Here is a 16,365-nt window from a genome sequence, read left to right on the forward strand (position 1 = left end):
TAAATCTAAACTAAGATGCTGGCAGCAGAAGAGATGGAGAGACTTTTGAAATGATAATCTTTGTTTCCTTTCGCTTCTCTTGTCTTGTGAGCAAGACTGTTCCCTGTCTTATGTTGGTGCAGCCCTGGAGCAGCTGGAGACCATGGCAGGAGTATGTGCTGGTGGAGACAAGGGGCTGGGGCTGGTCGAGCTGCACCTTCTACAAAGCAGCTGTAGAGCAGTGGGGAGAGGGGTGCAGTGGGCTCTGATTTGGAAGCTGGAACATGAACAGCGACAGCTGCTAAGTACAAAAAAATCAGCATCAGGCTGGAAATGCTGGGTGTGAAGTGTCTGTGATGAGTATGAATTGGTGGCATTTTGGAGTTGCTCTGTGCTCAGAAGGATACTCAGGTACGTGTGCAAGTGCAGCTGGGAGCAGTTGGATGGTGCTGCTGTCATTTAATGCAGACATTTTACTGGATTCTTTCTGCTTGGTACTGCCTGTGCTTGTAACGTTCTCCCTCATCATCACTGTCCCTTTTGTTTGGTGCTCTGATTTGGAAACTGTATTTACACACATGCACACACACAGAGGAAGAAAAGAGTTAAAGCCAGCTCACTTTCCCTTCCATTTTTCTGTTCTCCCCTTAGTTTTGTCCTGTCTGGGACCTGCAGTGCTGCCTCCCCTTTCTGAAGGTTTCCCCTGGGTGCTGTACCACCCCCTCCTCCTCCTGCCACAAGCAGTAGGGTGCATCCTGTTTGGGGTTACTTCAAGTGACATGTGCTAGCACGAGAAGAGGAAAAGGGAAACCAAGAGCCAAGTGAGCCATATGCTTTGCCAACAGCTTCTTAAAGAAAAAGAAAAATTCCAACAAAACAACCCAGTCCAAAATGTCCTGGTGGCATTGACAGCTATTGCTGTCCAGCACGTGAGCCTTTCTTTCCTGTTGATGCAGCAGAATAAACAGCTTCATGTGGTGCTGTTACTGGTTCACAGCAGGATGCCCACAGCACTAGGCTGCCTTGAGTTCCCACATCTTAGAGATGATCGTGTGGATGGACTGAATAGGGAGAAAAAAGATGAGGGAAGAAAAATGCTTTTGAATGAGAAAGCAAAGCTGAGTCTGCCACTCCATAGGAGTGAGAGGAAACAATAAATGTTGGGTTTGTTTGTGCAAGACTGCAGTACGTAACTATAGAAGAGGCGTGAGCTGGTGCTGAGCTGATCTGAGCTAGTCAGAAATGGCTTGTTCTGCTGCAACCCCAGGAGTGTCCTTCTAGGAGACAGGCAGGAGTTACCCCAGGCACATCTGTCAGCAGGCAGTGTTGGCTGGGAGTGTCTGGAACTGTTCTCATCAAATCCATTACCACCAGCAAAAAGGGTTTATTGAACATGGACTAAATACATATATCTTGATTAAGTACAACCTCTCCCAGGGGAACAATGTAGGTTTTATCAAGTGTTTCTGTTGATTCTGTGAGCTGTGAGGCAGAGCTGGTTTGGAGTGTGTGTTCCAGCTCAGTCCCGTGATAAGGAAGGTGTGTGTTTGGAGTGAGTTTCAGTGCTGATATACCCAGGGATGGGCATGCTGAGCCGGACCTGCAATTTCTTTTTCACAGACCAAGATTTTAACAGTCAGAAGAGTTATGTGCACACATAGGGGCTGTTTTCAGCTGGTGCTCAGAGTTTGCATGTACCTGTCTTGTGGAGCTTTCAGCAAGCCTTGACCAGATCAGCTGCTCTGCAGTGAAAAGACCCTCTAGATGGGAAGTTGTGTTTGAAAAGCTGATTTTTGTCTAATCATCGCAGGGCATTGGCCAGTCCTACACTGTTTTTTCCATTCCTTCCATTCTTAGAAAGCCAAGACTGGGAGCATGCAGTGAGAGTTAGAAAATTGAAGGGGACAGCAGAAAACTTATGTGTGGAGCTCAGTATGGCAGTGAGCAAAGGGCTCTTTTGCAAACCCAGCAGAGGACTTGGCCAAGCTTGGTTTAAAGATTGAGCAACTCCTTCAAAATTGGAGGCACCACTGGCTGGTTGACCACTAACTAATGCTTAAGTGCTCTTCTGGTTTGGGGAACCAAAGTACTCAGGACCTCACAGTTTTAATGCTTTTTTGTTGTTGTTGTTGAGTGCCAGCCTGTTACATTATTCTGGCAGTTGGTATTTTTTTGCAGATGTTAAATTAAGTTGTATGTGGCTTGTTCAAGCATCTGATTTTTATTTGTCCTCGTGTCCTTACGAATTACATAAAAGTGAAGTCAAGCAATGTCTTCAGTATCTGCTCTATATAGATCTACCTGAAATAGTTCCAGGTCACCTTTGCTTAATTTGGAAAAGAGTTGAGCAGCATGATTCTTGCCTTGGAGAACTGAGCAGTCTAGGCTCCTGACAGTTGTCTTGGGGCTCTTGCCATATCTGTGCAAATCAAGATCTCATCCCTTCCACAAAGTAAGTAGGGGCCTGTTCAACTTGTAGAGCCAGTAAGGGAGGGATGTTCAGTCCATGGGTTGGAGCCAAGTTAGAAGTGTCTTCCCTCCTGAAAAGCAGTTGTAGGATAGATCCAATCCACCTACATGTTCATTAATGTTGTTTGGCAGATCTGTGAAAGTGTTACTAATCGTTTCTGGTCCAGAGCCTGGCAGTAGTCTTTAAATGCAGTGAACATCCAGGTTAGTAGTTTTTAAGGGCTAACTAAGGGGATTGGTTAAAGGCTCCCAGGCACAGAACTGTCATGGAAACAAGTGCTCTGTATGCAGAAAGGTTGCAGAACTGGGCCAAGCCTCGCATCCAACTTCTGAAGGTGTTGGAGGATGCTTAGATCACAAGTGACAACCACAGTGGTGTCAGACAGCTGTGGGTTCAGGGGTTGTATCTCTCATTAGCACTCCTGGGATGTCAGTATAAAAGAGCATCACGGGTGGATAGGCCCGACTGGGATTTCATTCCACAGATACTAATTTGTTGTACTTGTTCATACAATCATCCTCTGTCTTTAGTTTGCAGTTGTCCCTGTGTAACTGAGATGGCTTTTTGGTGAAATCTGAGGGAGGAATAAGACTGAGTCAGCACTCTGCTTAAGCCATGTGCTTTACTTTAAGTATATAAGTAGTTTCATTGCTTCCAATGAAACAGCTCATGTGCTTAGAATTTAGGCATGTGTTTTAAATAAGCAAGTTGCTGATCCAGAGTCTAATTTATTTTTGTTAGTGAAATCTGCATTAATGAGGAGGGTACAATTACAAACACACAATGCTGAAAATGCTACAAATCAGAGGTTTAAGGCAATATTCTTTAGGAAAAAAGCTTTTGGCATTTAATGCATTTTAGTGACACACTGAGCTTAAATGTGGCCTTTGTTGGAAAACTTGTAATAATTTGTTAATTTCTGTTAATTTTATGTGACTGCCTAGATAAATGACCTGGTAACATAGCAAGCTGGAGTTTGCTGTAGGCCTCTGGGACACCAGACTTTGGGCTGAAAGCAGCATTTTGGGATTATCCCTACGTCAAACCTCAGTTGAACTGAGTACATATAAATAATTGTCCGCCAGCTTTTCCTATGACAAATATACACAGTTTGGGAAATTGGTTTACCATGTGCTGAGCATTTCTTTGATATTTTTAAAAGCTAGTTGCTATGGCAACCAGACCCCATAACAGAAATGCTTTTTGATAGTAAAGCATCTAGGAAATGCAGTTAACAACCAGGAATAAAGCCATAGCAAAACAGTTGGTATTCTTCTTTTTCAAAAGCAAACAAACCAGCCTCAGAAGAAAGCATGGTATCCTGAAGGAGCTTGGACCTGGATTACCAGATGGAAGGGCACACCCTGCTCCCAGGGCTTGCAGAGCTCAGCTGGAGAGCTTGCACTGCCAGTGCTCTAGCTGGCCTCAGCTCTCACCATGGAGGAAAATGGGGGAGTTCACAAGCATCCTCCTCTGAAATAATTCATGTGTCTTTCTTTATTCTCATATGGAAAGGTTGAAGGGATTGATAGTTTGGCTCATGGGCAGGGAAACATGAGGTTTGCTTCTCAGAACTGGATGTCCCCTTTGTGCTTTGCTAATACAGAAACTGGCAGAACAGGCATTACTTTTTCTTTGACGTTAGGGATTGCAGCCCTGTTTCCTTGTGTCTCATGACTGAGTGAATCAACACCTAATTAAACAGTCACATGAGGGACAGAGTAAAATGCTGCTCAGGCACTGATCTTGGTGAATCTTTAGAGAATAACTACTTACATCTGTCTTCCTCCTTCTCCAAGGAACCCTGAACAGCTGCAGATTTGCTTTTTTTTTTTTTTTTCAGGGGGAAAAAAAGATCATGTAAACCTCAGCTAACACAGAGCTGTCTGTGCAGATAAATGAGACCTGGGGTAGAGGGAAGAGAAGGCTTGGAAGTACTGGGCAAAATCTTGAGCGATTGGAAGGATCTCAGTTTGTGCTGGGGATGACTTAGCTGAAAGCTTGAAGCTGTAGTCCTTGTGCATCTGACATGCCTGGTAATTTAGATGAAAATGTGAGTGTTGGGCAAGGAAGAGCAGTAAGCTCCTTGGAGTGGTCTGGGGGGGATTCTAGATAACATTAGCATCAGTTGTAATTCTTCCACTCGCAGCGCGTGACGAAGGGTCCCCAGCAATTGCTTTCCTCCTCTGAGTGGCAAATCCTTGGGTGGAGATTTATTGGGCTCTCAATTATCACTCAGTCACAAGTGCAGCCACCTTAATCAATTACACAGCTGTGGCCCACGGCCAAGGAATGCTCACATCCCCATGCTGCCTGCTCATGCTGTATGACTTTCACCACCAAGGCAATATTTTTTCCCCATCTAAAATCAGGAAACAAGGACTGCAGGATGTTTTAATCAGCGTAAGCAGATGGCTCCCCCCACCCTGACACAGCAGTGGGCTCCCAGGTTGTCTGTGGGACACGCTGGGCTGTGCAGCAGATGCCTGGGTCTCAAGCAGGCAGTTTTACTGCTCTGGCTCCAGGGCAGCAGTGGTTTGGGTGCTCCATGGTGCGATATTTCCAGGCTGAAGGTTTCCACCAGGGGTCATCCTGGGCTGCCTGCTGCAAGGCCGGTGGGTTTCAGATAAAGCAGGGTTGGATCCACAGCCTCTAGGACCCTGGGCACAGCATCACCCACCCCAGCACAGCTGCACAGCTCACCGGGTAAAAAGCATGATATTTAAAAAATGCAGCTGTTTACATGCTGGTCTTTTCACCTTTAAAAACTTATTTATTTCTTGATACGGCTATCTGATTTAAAAAATATGCATATTTAGATGTGTTTACTGAGTGTTGGTGCAGAAATCACATGGCATGTCAGACATAGCTAAAGTGGACTAGTGTTTTGTTTATGCACCTGGCAGCTTGTTTGCTTGTTTGTCTCTCCTGAAGTAAGGTATTGAGAATCTCAGTTTTCAATTGTGTACAAAGAAGAAAAGAACCGGCATAGTCCCGTAGTTGCTCAGAAGAGTGTGAAAATAAAAGCCTTAAAGACTCTTTAAGCTGAAGGTAAATACAGAGAATTCACTGTTTGTCTATTAAAAAAATGAAAATGTCAGGATTCCTCAACCAACATACTCTTGTTCCATCAGGAGTCATTGAAGGGTTTATTATTAGGATTGATAGCACTAGTGGAGCTCTAGTGGTCCTTCTAAGATGTCTTCATTTTCATGGCAACAGTTCTTGCAGTCAGCCTTGACTCTTACATCTTCTTTTCTCTTCATTGTATCATCTATTAATGTCTGTCATCTCCAAAATAAAAAGCAGCAATTCACCATTGGGTAACCTAAGCAATAAACTTTGCAGCTGGTAAATCCAAGCCTGTGAGCTTGCTTTCTTCTGTCTAGCACTGTGAAACAGTCATGTTTTTATCACATTAGTATTCTCAACAGTGGTAGGTCATGTTACATAGATGCTGGTTTTCAAAGTCAAGTTCACTTTATTGTCTGCTGGAAACTCTCGTGTCGCGGGCAAAAATAGATGCTGCATGTCCCTGAGTGTCAAATTGTTGTTCACATTTTGAAGAGGGGATGGAAACCTGAAGTTACTTTTATGTGTGGATTTAAGGCTTGAAGAACCTATCTGGACATCTCCAGAATTACACAACATAAAGGGGGGAAAAAAGGCTTCCCCCCCCAACACTCCTCTGCTACACTAGAGGATTCTGTAGGACTTCAGAATATTATTTCTTTCCACCAACTGTTTATGTGCAGCAAAGGCAATTTGAATTGGAACTTTTTTCTTGCCAACTTTTCATTAAACACACACAATACTGAGCTATTTACACTTTATTTTTAATAGCTACCGCAGAAGATTATTCTGTTCTGCACACCCGAGAGTGCACAATAAAATAACTGTTTGGCAGGGGGAAAATGCCCTGTTGTCTTGCAGTACCAGTTGGTATTATGGAGGCTTGTTTGGTGTCTTATTTATAGTAGGCTGCAATTGGAGATGTGATACAAACACTGACGTTCCAGTAGTTTAGCCATGCATCAGATTTTTACCTTGATAGTTATTTTTATTTTAAGGTTCTTTTATCATGACTTGAAAAATTACAGTCAATCTGCTGAGGTCTTAGCATCCACAGTCTTAAAAGAAAGATAATGTTCCATGTCACACCCTCCAGGAATGCTCCCAGGCAGATTCATATTTATGCTGATGCTCCTTTACACCACCCGGAGAGACAGTTTATACCAGTCATGAGACCTCTTGCTGCTAGTGATAATCCTGGGGATGGAAAGTTTATAAACTTTGCTTCTCTGTTGATTTTTTTAATTATTTATTTATTTTAATATGAAAAGCACTTTCTTCAGTATTAAAAAATCTATTTTCCTTTCAAGACAGTGGGACCTAGGTTTTGACAAACCTGCAGGCTGCTTGCAGTGATCTCTTCTCATGGTTTTGGCTCTTTGGCTGGGCTTGTGTTTGGGTGTGCATGGCTCTGGTGCCTGCAGGTGTCTGTGTGTGCTCCAGTTGTATACGGAGGGTTCTGCCTTGGCACTGTCCACTTGTCCTCTCCAGCTGTGAAAAATTCAGTGGAATTTCTTTCATGCAGGGATACAAAAATGCACTGAAAGCACTGAAAAGTCTAGTTCAGGGGTAATCCTACTAAAGCAAGTATTTTGTAGAGAAACGGTGTCCATGTATTTCTAGTCAGATTTCAAATTGGTTTTCTCTCTGTCTAGTGTGGCTTCTAGCTCCTACCTTTGTGTATTACTAAGCAATAAACACTTCTTGGCTTGCTCAGTGGCTCTTTGTTTTGTGTGTTTACAAGATGTGTGAAGGAAGCCTTCCTTCAGGAGAAAGGCTAAAAAAAACTCTTCAAGGCAGTGGAGAAAAAAAATGAAGAATTTCATTGCTTTTATAGCACCCTCATCTTTTGCATGCAGTTGGACACCATCACCCACATCTTTCCTGTCTGCAGTTGAGGGGATGTGCACGGATGCTGAAGTGGCCTCCTGGTGTCCCTCTGGAAGGTGCTGGGCTGAGGCAGGAGGCTTTGATCACTTTATTTTTTGAACTTGTTTAGTGGTTTTCTGAAGCCAGGTAATAATGCTGTGCCCTCTGCACTGCAAGCTGCTGTCAGTCGAGCAGAGTGGGTTACAGTCCTGCACACCTGCCTTGTGTTCCCCCATCCCTGGGCAACCTGAGTCTTCTCTGAGCATGGCTTTGTGGCTCCTGTTGACAGTCAGTAGGTTTGGATTTGAGTGCAGGCTTGGACCCAGGCTTAAAATACCATGGGTACATACTGGTGTGGCCAGAACACCTCACTGTCCTCAGAAATTTACAATCAGATGTTTTTGAAATCCTACCTCCTCTGTTCCTGATCAGTAAATAGGATATTCACCGTGCCTGAATATACACCTAGAGTAAAGGACAGTGCATGTTTAACCTTAGAGGCTCAAGTGTTTTCTTTGATATGGGAATGGTGACTGTGTTTGAACCAACACTGAGGATCTCAAGTCCCTCCTCAAGCAATAAATATGCACTGATCTGGATAAAGACACAGAGTCTGTCTCTGTGAAGAGAAATTCCTTCTAATATTTTTCCTGGTCAGTTGTTGGATGGAATCTGGGTCTGCTCTCAAAGCACTTGTCTTTAAGATGCATCAGGTTACCCTGAGGTAAAATGGAAACCTTAGATGTTACTCCTGTAAATAAATGTTTACATAATACATTGGACTGAACTTCTCACCATTGCATGTCTTAAGGAAAAAAGGTCACTTTTGACATCAGTAACCTTTAGAGTGATGCGTTTGCCACACAGGTAAAGAGCTCAGCACATTCCTTTTGCTAGCTGAAGAAGGTAGGAGAGGTCAAATGCTATTGCTTACAACTCCCAAGGCTTGGCATTTTCAGCTTGGAAGGCAAGAGCTGGTTTTAAGGCATTGGTCCTGTAAACAGCACATGCCCCATTTTGCTCATGGGAGTAATTCCGTTGAGTTTCCTGGCTCTAGTGACATGGGAGAAGCTCCATAATGTGTGTCTGTGTGGGTCCTCAGCTCTTCATTTCTAAATGAGAAATGTCTTGTCAAACGTTCATGGTTACAAAAGATAGTGGCTTGGGATTTGGAACCAAGTAAGTGATCTGTGTAGAGGAACAGGAGGTCCTGATGGTAAATAGATTTTTTGCTGCGTTTGTATTTGAAATATTGTCAGAACCTGTAGATTTTCAGACAAGGAAAAATCCTGAAATAGGAGCTACAATGCTTGAGTCTTCTGCCTTAAATTTTTTCTTGATCTTTGACCAAAGATAATACAAAATTAGCAGTATGAATTATTAGCCTCATGTATGGTTGTGGCAATATTTAGTGTCTTTTTTTTTTATCGTGCATGGCTTTGTTGGATGCTCAGTTCCTTCTTCACCTCCCCGTCCATCTCTCTGGCTCCTCCCCCACAATTTAGACCAAAAAAAAAAAAAAAAAAGGTTCTTTAAATATCAGGCTCTGCTTTTGTGAGGTAGCGGGCAGCCTTCCTGCCATGGGCTGCCACAGGAGCAGTCGTGAAACCTGTGTTTACGGGTCTCGGCTCGGTCAGGGTTTCTCTCTGGGGGTTATTTCATATAGATACGGCTATAGATGTTTATTCCCCCCCCCCCCCCAGATCCCCCTGTTTATTGCCAGCCGGTTGTCCACACGTTCCCGATGCTTCCCCTGCCCCACCAAGACGCCTGGCCGTGCTGCCAGCGCAGCTTGTGCAGGGAGGGCAGCGGGAGCAGCGCTGCTTCCCCGAGCCCCCGGGCCCTCGCCCCTCGCCCCTCGGACGAGCCCCCGCCCCGCCCGGGCCTCCCGTGCCGCCGGGGAAATGTGGCGCAGGGCGGCAGGGGATGGCGGCCGCAGGTGGCCCCGCTGCTGTCGCGTGATGGCTGGCACCGCTGCCTCCAGCCCGGCGGGTAGCGGCTGGAAGGGAAGGGAAGGGAAGGAGCCCGGCTCGCCTTGCCCCGCTCCCTGCCCCGGCTGCTGCCGGGAGACTTGGGTCAGGAGACTCAAGTCCGACCGCGTTCGCTTGGAGGAGGAGGAGGAGGAGGAGGAGGAGGAGGGAAGATGGGACTGACATGCACGCTCCGGCAGCTGCCGAGGCAGCGTTTAAGCTTCGCGATGAATTAGCTCGGTCGCCGCTGCAGCGCGAAGACACTGGAAGAGACAAAGGAGCGGGGGGAGAGACGGGCGGGATTTCCTGGAGCAGGAGCCGCGGGCTGTGGCAGAGGCTGGAGGGGCAGGGTTGGGGTTATGAAAGCGCGGGGCAGCGCCAAGGCAGCCCCCTGCCCCGGCCCGCAGCCCCCTGCCCCGGCCCGCAGCCCCCGCCGGGGGCTTGTGTCGTCCTGTTGCCAGGATTAAGCCTTTTGCGGTGCAGCGTGGAGAGTCTTTTGTTTGAGTTAAATTCAGACCTCTTGATATGTCACCTGACAGTCTTGTGGTTTTGGATGAATATGGCTCATTGCTATTATTAACCTGAGTTGGCAGCCGGGCACAACAGGAGTTTATTAGGGATTTTGAAAAGTGGAACTGCTCGGGGGACAAAGATGCTTCCCAGGTACAGTCACTGCACGGTTCTTGAGATTATTCTAATTATTTGAAAGCTTAATGTTTTCGCGGTGGTGAAAGGGTTTCTTTTCCAGACGTACCAAGCTTTTAGAGGTTTAATTTTTTAATGGTTCTTCTTATTTGCTAAATGGCACGAATGTGGGGTTTTTTTTCCCTGGGTTGGTTCTATCTGTTGTAATTTTGCGACGGGAAGTGCAGTCTACCTGGATAATGTAAAACATCGTGTTTGTTTCTAGTGAATTTAACTGAGAGGAGCTGTGTCTTGCTTGTGTGTGGTTTTATTAAAACAGGTATTTCAGAAGAGCACAGAGCTTGTGTGTGTGTATGTGTGTATGTTTGCATTCATATATGTGCTTAAATCAGCTAAAAGCTTACAGGTACTTTTTGAAATTAGACATGTGAAGTAGTGCCAAAATACTCTCTGAAATTACTAATGCTACTTGTAAATTCTGAAGCTGGCTAAATTGCAAAGTTACTCAACATGCTACACATCTTTAACAAAACCTTCCAACCTACTTATTTTCAATATCACGTTCCAGATTATGATTAATGTATTGACTAGACTGTACCTAATGTGTATATATTGTCTTTTTGCTTGTAGAAAGGCATCTGGCTCATGTATTAGACATTAGGCTTTAAATTAGGTATCTTAATGAGAGCCAAGTGACTTGGTAGAAGGAAAAAAAAAAAGAAAACAAACTAAAGTCAGCTTCATTTACAGTTAAAGAGTTAGAGCCAAGGACCTTGGAAGCCAATTGAAGTTTAGGTCCAAATTTATTATACTCAGTGTGAAATATCTGACTGACTGAATATGTGCCTAGTGTACAATATGTGCTTAGTATAAGCAGCAGAAGTTTCCTGGAGCTCAACTAGTGCAGTTATTCAAGGTGAGGATTGCTAAGCTGGTAAATGAACAAGGCAGATTTATAGATGAAGCGTGGAGCTGACCTCTGCGGTGCTGCAGTGCCTGGGGACGTGTCCCCTGCCTTCAGGAAATGAAAGGGGGTGGCTGGCCTTATGTTGTTTTGGTTTGGGGTTGTTGTTGTTGTGTTGGTTTTTTTTTTGAGAAACATTGTTTCCTTGTGGTAAACCTTAAAAACGTAAGGGTGAGGAGCAGCCACCCATGGTGAGTGGCTGTCCCTGAGGTGATCCATCAACTCTGCCAGTTCCTCCAAGGCTTCCCCGGGGGTCCAGGTCTGCTGCCTCATGTGGAGCCCAGCTGAGGTCGGTGTGATGGAGGCAGCGTGGCCCCTGGTGCTGGGCAAACTCCTTCACATCCCATCCTCACCAGCTCCCTCTGGGGCCTCGGGCAAGTCACAGTCGCTGGTTTTCTCTGCAGAACCAGCAGGCGTTCACCACAGCGCTCACACAACCCTGATGTGACCTCAGCACTTGGAAAGACAATTATCTTGCAACATTTTTTCTAAGTATAGACCCCGTGGTTTCCCAGCCTCAGGGATCTTCTTCCTCCTCACAGCCTGATGGTCATGTTATGTCACCAGCATGTAAATGGAATCTCTCACTGAAAATGCCAGCTTTGCAAGTCAGCCATGCAGTCTAGATCATCCTCATCACAGCGATCCTGAAGAAGTTCTTTGGCACTTCAGGTGTTATTATTAAAAACTAACTAACCTGCCCATGCCCCTTCAAAAAAGGCTCTACTGATGGGCTGTCTTCGAAGGCTGGAAGCATCTTCAATGTGCCCTACATGGCTGTTTTCATTGCTTCCAAATTAGTTGTGCTCTTTCAGAACGGCCTACACAGCTGTCTTAGTACAATAATGGTCAAGTAATAAGCAAGTTACAGAATTGCAGTAAGAAGGTATTAAAATACATAGAACGTGTCACATGTACTCAATTTGTGTTACATCTTCTCAAAGCTCAAAGAAAAAAAAACCCTAGTAGCAGATAATAGAAATGTACAGAGGAATTTGGGCAGGAGAAGGGAATCCCTTGTTGGAAAAAGCATCTCAGGCACAGGTAAGAAGTATATGGTATGATGGTTGGACTAGTCAAGGGCCATTTTCCTTCTGCTTCTGATCACCCTTCTGCATAACGAAGCAGGATCCTAACTATTACTAGGTGTACACGTACAGGTGAGTGTGCTTTGCTGGGAGTGCACATCCCTGTGGAACATGGAGATAATCTGCATCTGAAATATCCCAGTGCACCCAGTGGAACGGGCTCATATTTGCAGTGCAGGTTCTGCAAGGGAGGGACAGTCTTTCTGTCCAACACTTGTGCAGAAGTTGGCTGGGTCTAAGCACCACCATAACAACAATAGGACAAGAGGATCATCTGCAGGAGCTGGGGATAAGCCCTGAGGATGCCTCTGTCTGATGCTAATCTAACAGGAGGAAAGGAGGATGTTTCCTTCCATGCAGAGCCCCATGAGGAGGGCAAGGTGGGCCTGCTGTCTGCTCTGCCCTGGTTGTTCCCAGCAGCCTTGTAAAAAGGTGCTAACATGAAAAACATGCAGAACAGATAAGCTAGTATAAACTATAAATATCATTTGCGTAGATGCATTTAAAAATAGTTGGAAGTGATTCATCACCAGGCAGTTTTTATAACGATGGGTAACATGATGTAGGAAAACAATAGTTTGACTGATAGTTTCAGCTTACATTTTCAATGATTAGTCATATTCTGGTTTTGAGAAACTTTACTTTTTAACAAACTGTTTTACAATTCCTACCTGCTTAGTGCCTCCATCAGTTTGCTTCTGTTGCTTTAAGACTTCTAAAACATCTGTGTTAATTATTAAAAAGTAATTGGGTACTACCTAAGCTGTGTTACTATGAAATTGTTTTAAAAGTGAAGTCTCAGGCAGGATGAAAAATAGCATTAAGCTAAACTCGTAATGAAGAAGTGGTGTTCATGTTGTAGTGGAAACAAGGAGGAAGGAAGGTACTTGCTTACAGGGGAAAATCTTGGATTTTACTTGGTGGAGTGGTAATGAAGGATTTCTGTGTCTGTAGTTTCAGTGATTAAAACTTGCACAGAGCGTAGTGCTGCCAATTTAAAGCTGTTCAGTTACCTCTTGGTGAGAAATGTCTATGGCAGTAATAAACTCCAGGAATTAAACACATGGGAAAATCCATCCTTAGAGAGAGAATCTGGAGTTCTGCATTGCCATGCATCTCACACTAGAGGTGTCAGGAGTGTGTAATAGGTCTGTACATGTAACCTACAAATAATACTCTTACTTAAATGTAAAAAAAAAAAAGGCAGGAGAACAAAACGGGTGAAAGAGTGAGAAGAGCTGAACAATCATAGGGATTAAGTGTGAACATACATTAGAATATATTTTTTCAGGCTTTGTTTTAATTAGTATTAGTTTCTGATAATTTAATCATTATTCATGTGGAAGTTTACCTTTCTGTCCCAAACTATTTCTTTCCCTTTGTGCTTTCTAACTTGCATTAGCATCTGTGCCTGGGGTTGGACCAGATGGCCTCCAGAGGTCTCTTCCAACCTCAACCAGTCTGTGATTGTGCAAGATCTGGTTTTATGTGATTTGGTTCTGAAACATCTCACACAGAATGATAATGGATTGGGTTGGAAGAGACCCTGAAGTTCATCTAATTCCAACCCCCTGCATGGGCAGGGACACCTCCCACCAGCCCAGGCTGCTCCAAGCTCCATCCAACCTGCCCTTCAACACTGCCAGGGATGGGGCAGCCACAGCTTCCCTGGGCAACCTGGGCTGGAGTCTCACCACGGTCACAGGAAAGAATTTCTTCCTAATATCTAAATCTCCCCTCTTTCAATTTAAAACCATTCCCCCTCATCCCATCACTTGTAAATACTCCTTCCCAGCTTTCCTGGAGCCCCTTCAGGTACTGGAAGGTGCTTTAAGGTCTCCCTGGAGCCTTCTCTTCTCCAGACTAAAAGCCCCCGATTCTCCCAGCCTGTCTACAGAGCAGAGCTGCTCCAGCCCTCTGGAGTATTTACACATCAATGGTTTTCATTGTATTCATCTAAGTATTTCTGAACATCTCATTCTAGAAGAACCACTGTTTGTGTGGTGGAGATCTCCACAGGGCTGGTGTCCTGCTCAGAAGGAATTTCTCAGTATTTCTTCTCTTGCTTGATGCATGTCTCAGCTGTGCTGCAAAATCACAGTTTCACTGGCGAGAAGATTGTTGGGGGTTTTTTGGTGGTGGTTTTTGTGTTTGTTTCTTCTGAGTTTGTTTTTGTTTAGTTTCTTTAAATATAATCAGTTTCAAGGAAAGATCAAAGAGTGGTAGATAGGTCACACAGGAAAAAAGTCCTCATTAAGAGAACTGTCATTTCCAGAACAGTGTAGGAGACAGACTCACCTCTCATTAACATCACGAGAACGTTTGATTCAACATCTCCTGGTTTTCCTATAAAAATCTCAAGAAAACATCAGTTAAATGTCAAAGTTAGTTTCCATTTATAAACAGGACTAATTTTATTCACAAGATCTAGGTCAGTTTTCATCTGCCTGAAGAGCAGCACTGGAGTATTGCCCTGTTATATTTGTTTGGAGAAGGTGCCCCGTGTGTTGCACCCAGGAATGTGTACGTTTCTGGGGATAATCTACCCAGGAATTAAGTGTCATGGTATTTTAGAGCTGCTAACAACAAAAGGAAAAGTGACTGTGTCCTGCTTCCTCCTGGCTGGGAGGTGCTGGGGGTGAGTCGGGGGTGCCAGTCTCCCTCTGTTTACTGTCTGTCTAAATGAACTTTCCCCCAGGTCTATTTAAAGTTTCTTCTGGTTTGGGAAGTGGCCCGTTACTGCCAGGGAATGTTTTTGCAAGGCTGAAATGTGCTTAAGGACTCTATTATGTAACAGAGATAACGCTTCTTTGGAATTATCACAAATTATGATGGATAATAGCTACTAAATGCTTGTCTAGAGAAAATGTCATGTGGAGAAGCTGAGAAGTAAACAAGCTCTTGTTACCTTGATCAAGTATGTTTCTGAATACAGCAAGAGTTTTATATTTAGCTTTCTCTCCTCTTAGTGTGTAATCTGCTCTTGGAGCTTTTTATAAGTAGACTTTCCTAAGATCTGGAACAGCTACTGCCCTTCTTTGTCAGTAATTTCAAAGTCAAATATCAAAAGTACTAGGTAACGGAAGACACACTTTTGTCTGAGTGTGAAGGAAACTCCAATGGGTTGGAGGGGTGGAGCAAGAGATGGCACCTTTTTGGCAGGCAGTTCCTTGTTATTGTCACACACTGCTGCTTTATAGTAACCCCAGTGGCCTATCTGGAAACAAAATGGGTTTCCAGACTTCCATTGATTTCACTTCAATATAAGGAGGTGGTTTCTCCGGGAAGCCAGTTTCTCCAGCTGTCTCACTTGCCTCCTCACCTCTAGCCCAAGTCAGGCTCTTACAAGTCCCCAGCTCTGGTGCCTTTGAACCTCTCAGTTGATTAACACTCCAACAATACATGGAACCATGTGGGGGTTGTCTTCTTGTATTTTCTGAAATGCAAGATGGGGCTCATGAGCTGACCCCCTGGTAAATGTAGGCTCTGCTCTGAGTTTGTCATTGTGCTTGGGTTTTGGTGCAGACCTTGCTCAGTCTGCTCCTCGTGTACACATGTCCCTCTGTGGATGATGCTTGGCTTTTGGCGCCCAAACACTGAGCGTGAGCAGCTCTTTGCCCCCAAACCTAGACATCAGGTTATTTCAGTTTCAAGTTGCTCAAGCTTTTGTCTTGTAATAAGTTGCATTTGACATTTGTTGCACACTATCTTCTCTGCAGCTTCTGTTTTTCTCTCCTGTTGCTAAATGGTGGGCTGAGCAGATTAGGAAATGGATTTCCTCTCTCAAGAGACTGAGTAACTGTAAGTCTTGGTGCTTAGTTTCACCTCTCTGGGACTACTCTATTTGTAAAGGCTGTGAATCTATAATTAAAAACTTCTGATAGGCAAGCATGGCCTTGGTGATCAAATTGATTCTCTCCTGTGACCTTTTAAAGAAGTTGTTGGGTTACAAATTGTTGTTAGTGTACTGATCACATAAAGCATGGGTGCAGAGAGGGAAGCCCTTTGGTTGGTGGATTGAGGGCCACAGGAGAGGAAAAATTATCGTAGTCTGACATGCCAGGTTTACTGCAATCTATATTATCACTCATGGGTGCCTTTTTGCTGAGATGAATGCACATCTCTTCCTTGTAAACTGGGAGCCTGTATCCTTCATTAATGGCTGGAAAGTTCCAGGGCCTCGTTTATCACTTCTTGGGGTTTCATGCTGACACTGCTTGCCTAAAACCCAAGGATAAGGAAGATAGAATTTCACTTATCTAGGAAATGGCTCGTAACTAGCTGAAAGATGATTCCTTTTGGTTTCAT

At 44.4% G+C, this 16,365-nt stretch overlaps 1 protein-coding gene across 3 annotated transcripts in view; it reads left to right on the top strand.

Annotated features, from left to right (window-relative positions):
* The window catches only part of FNIP1 (folliculin interacting protein 1), a 67,058-nt gene that overhangs the window by 11,679 nt on the left and 39,014 nt on the right, over positions 1–16,365 (top strand). Inside the window, exon 1 of one of the 3 annotated variants that reach the window (XM_051631210.1) lies at positions 9,374–10,023. The exons of the other annotated variants lie outside the window; for them this stretch is intronic. Within the exon in view, the coding sequence (XP_051487170.1) occupies positions 10,013–10,023 (11 nt within the window). The 5' untranslated portion in view covers positions 9,374–10,012. Of the gene's footprint in view, positions 1–9,373; positions 10,024–16,365 lie in introns of those variants that run through there. 3 annotated transcript variants of the gene reach the window in all.

The sequence above is a fragment of the Apus apus genome, chromosome 13, assembly GCF_020740795.1.
Source record: "Apus apus isolate bApuApu2 chromosome 13, bApuApu2.pri.cur, whole genome shotgun sequence".
Lineage (NCBI taxonomy): Eukaryota > Metazoa > Chordata > Aves > Apodiformes > Apodidae > Apus > Apus apus.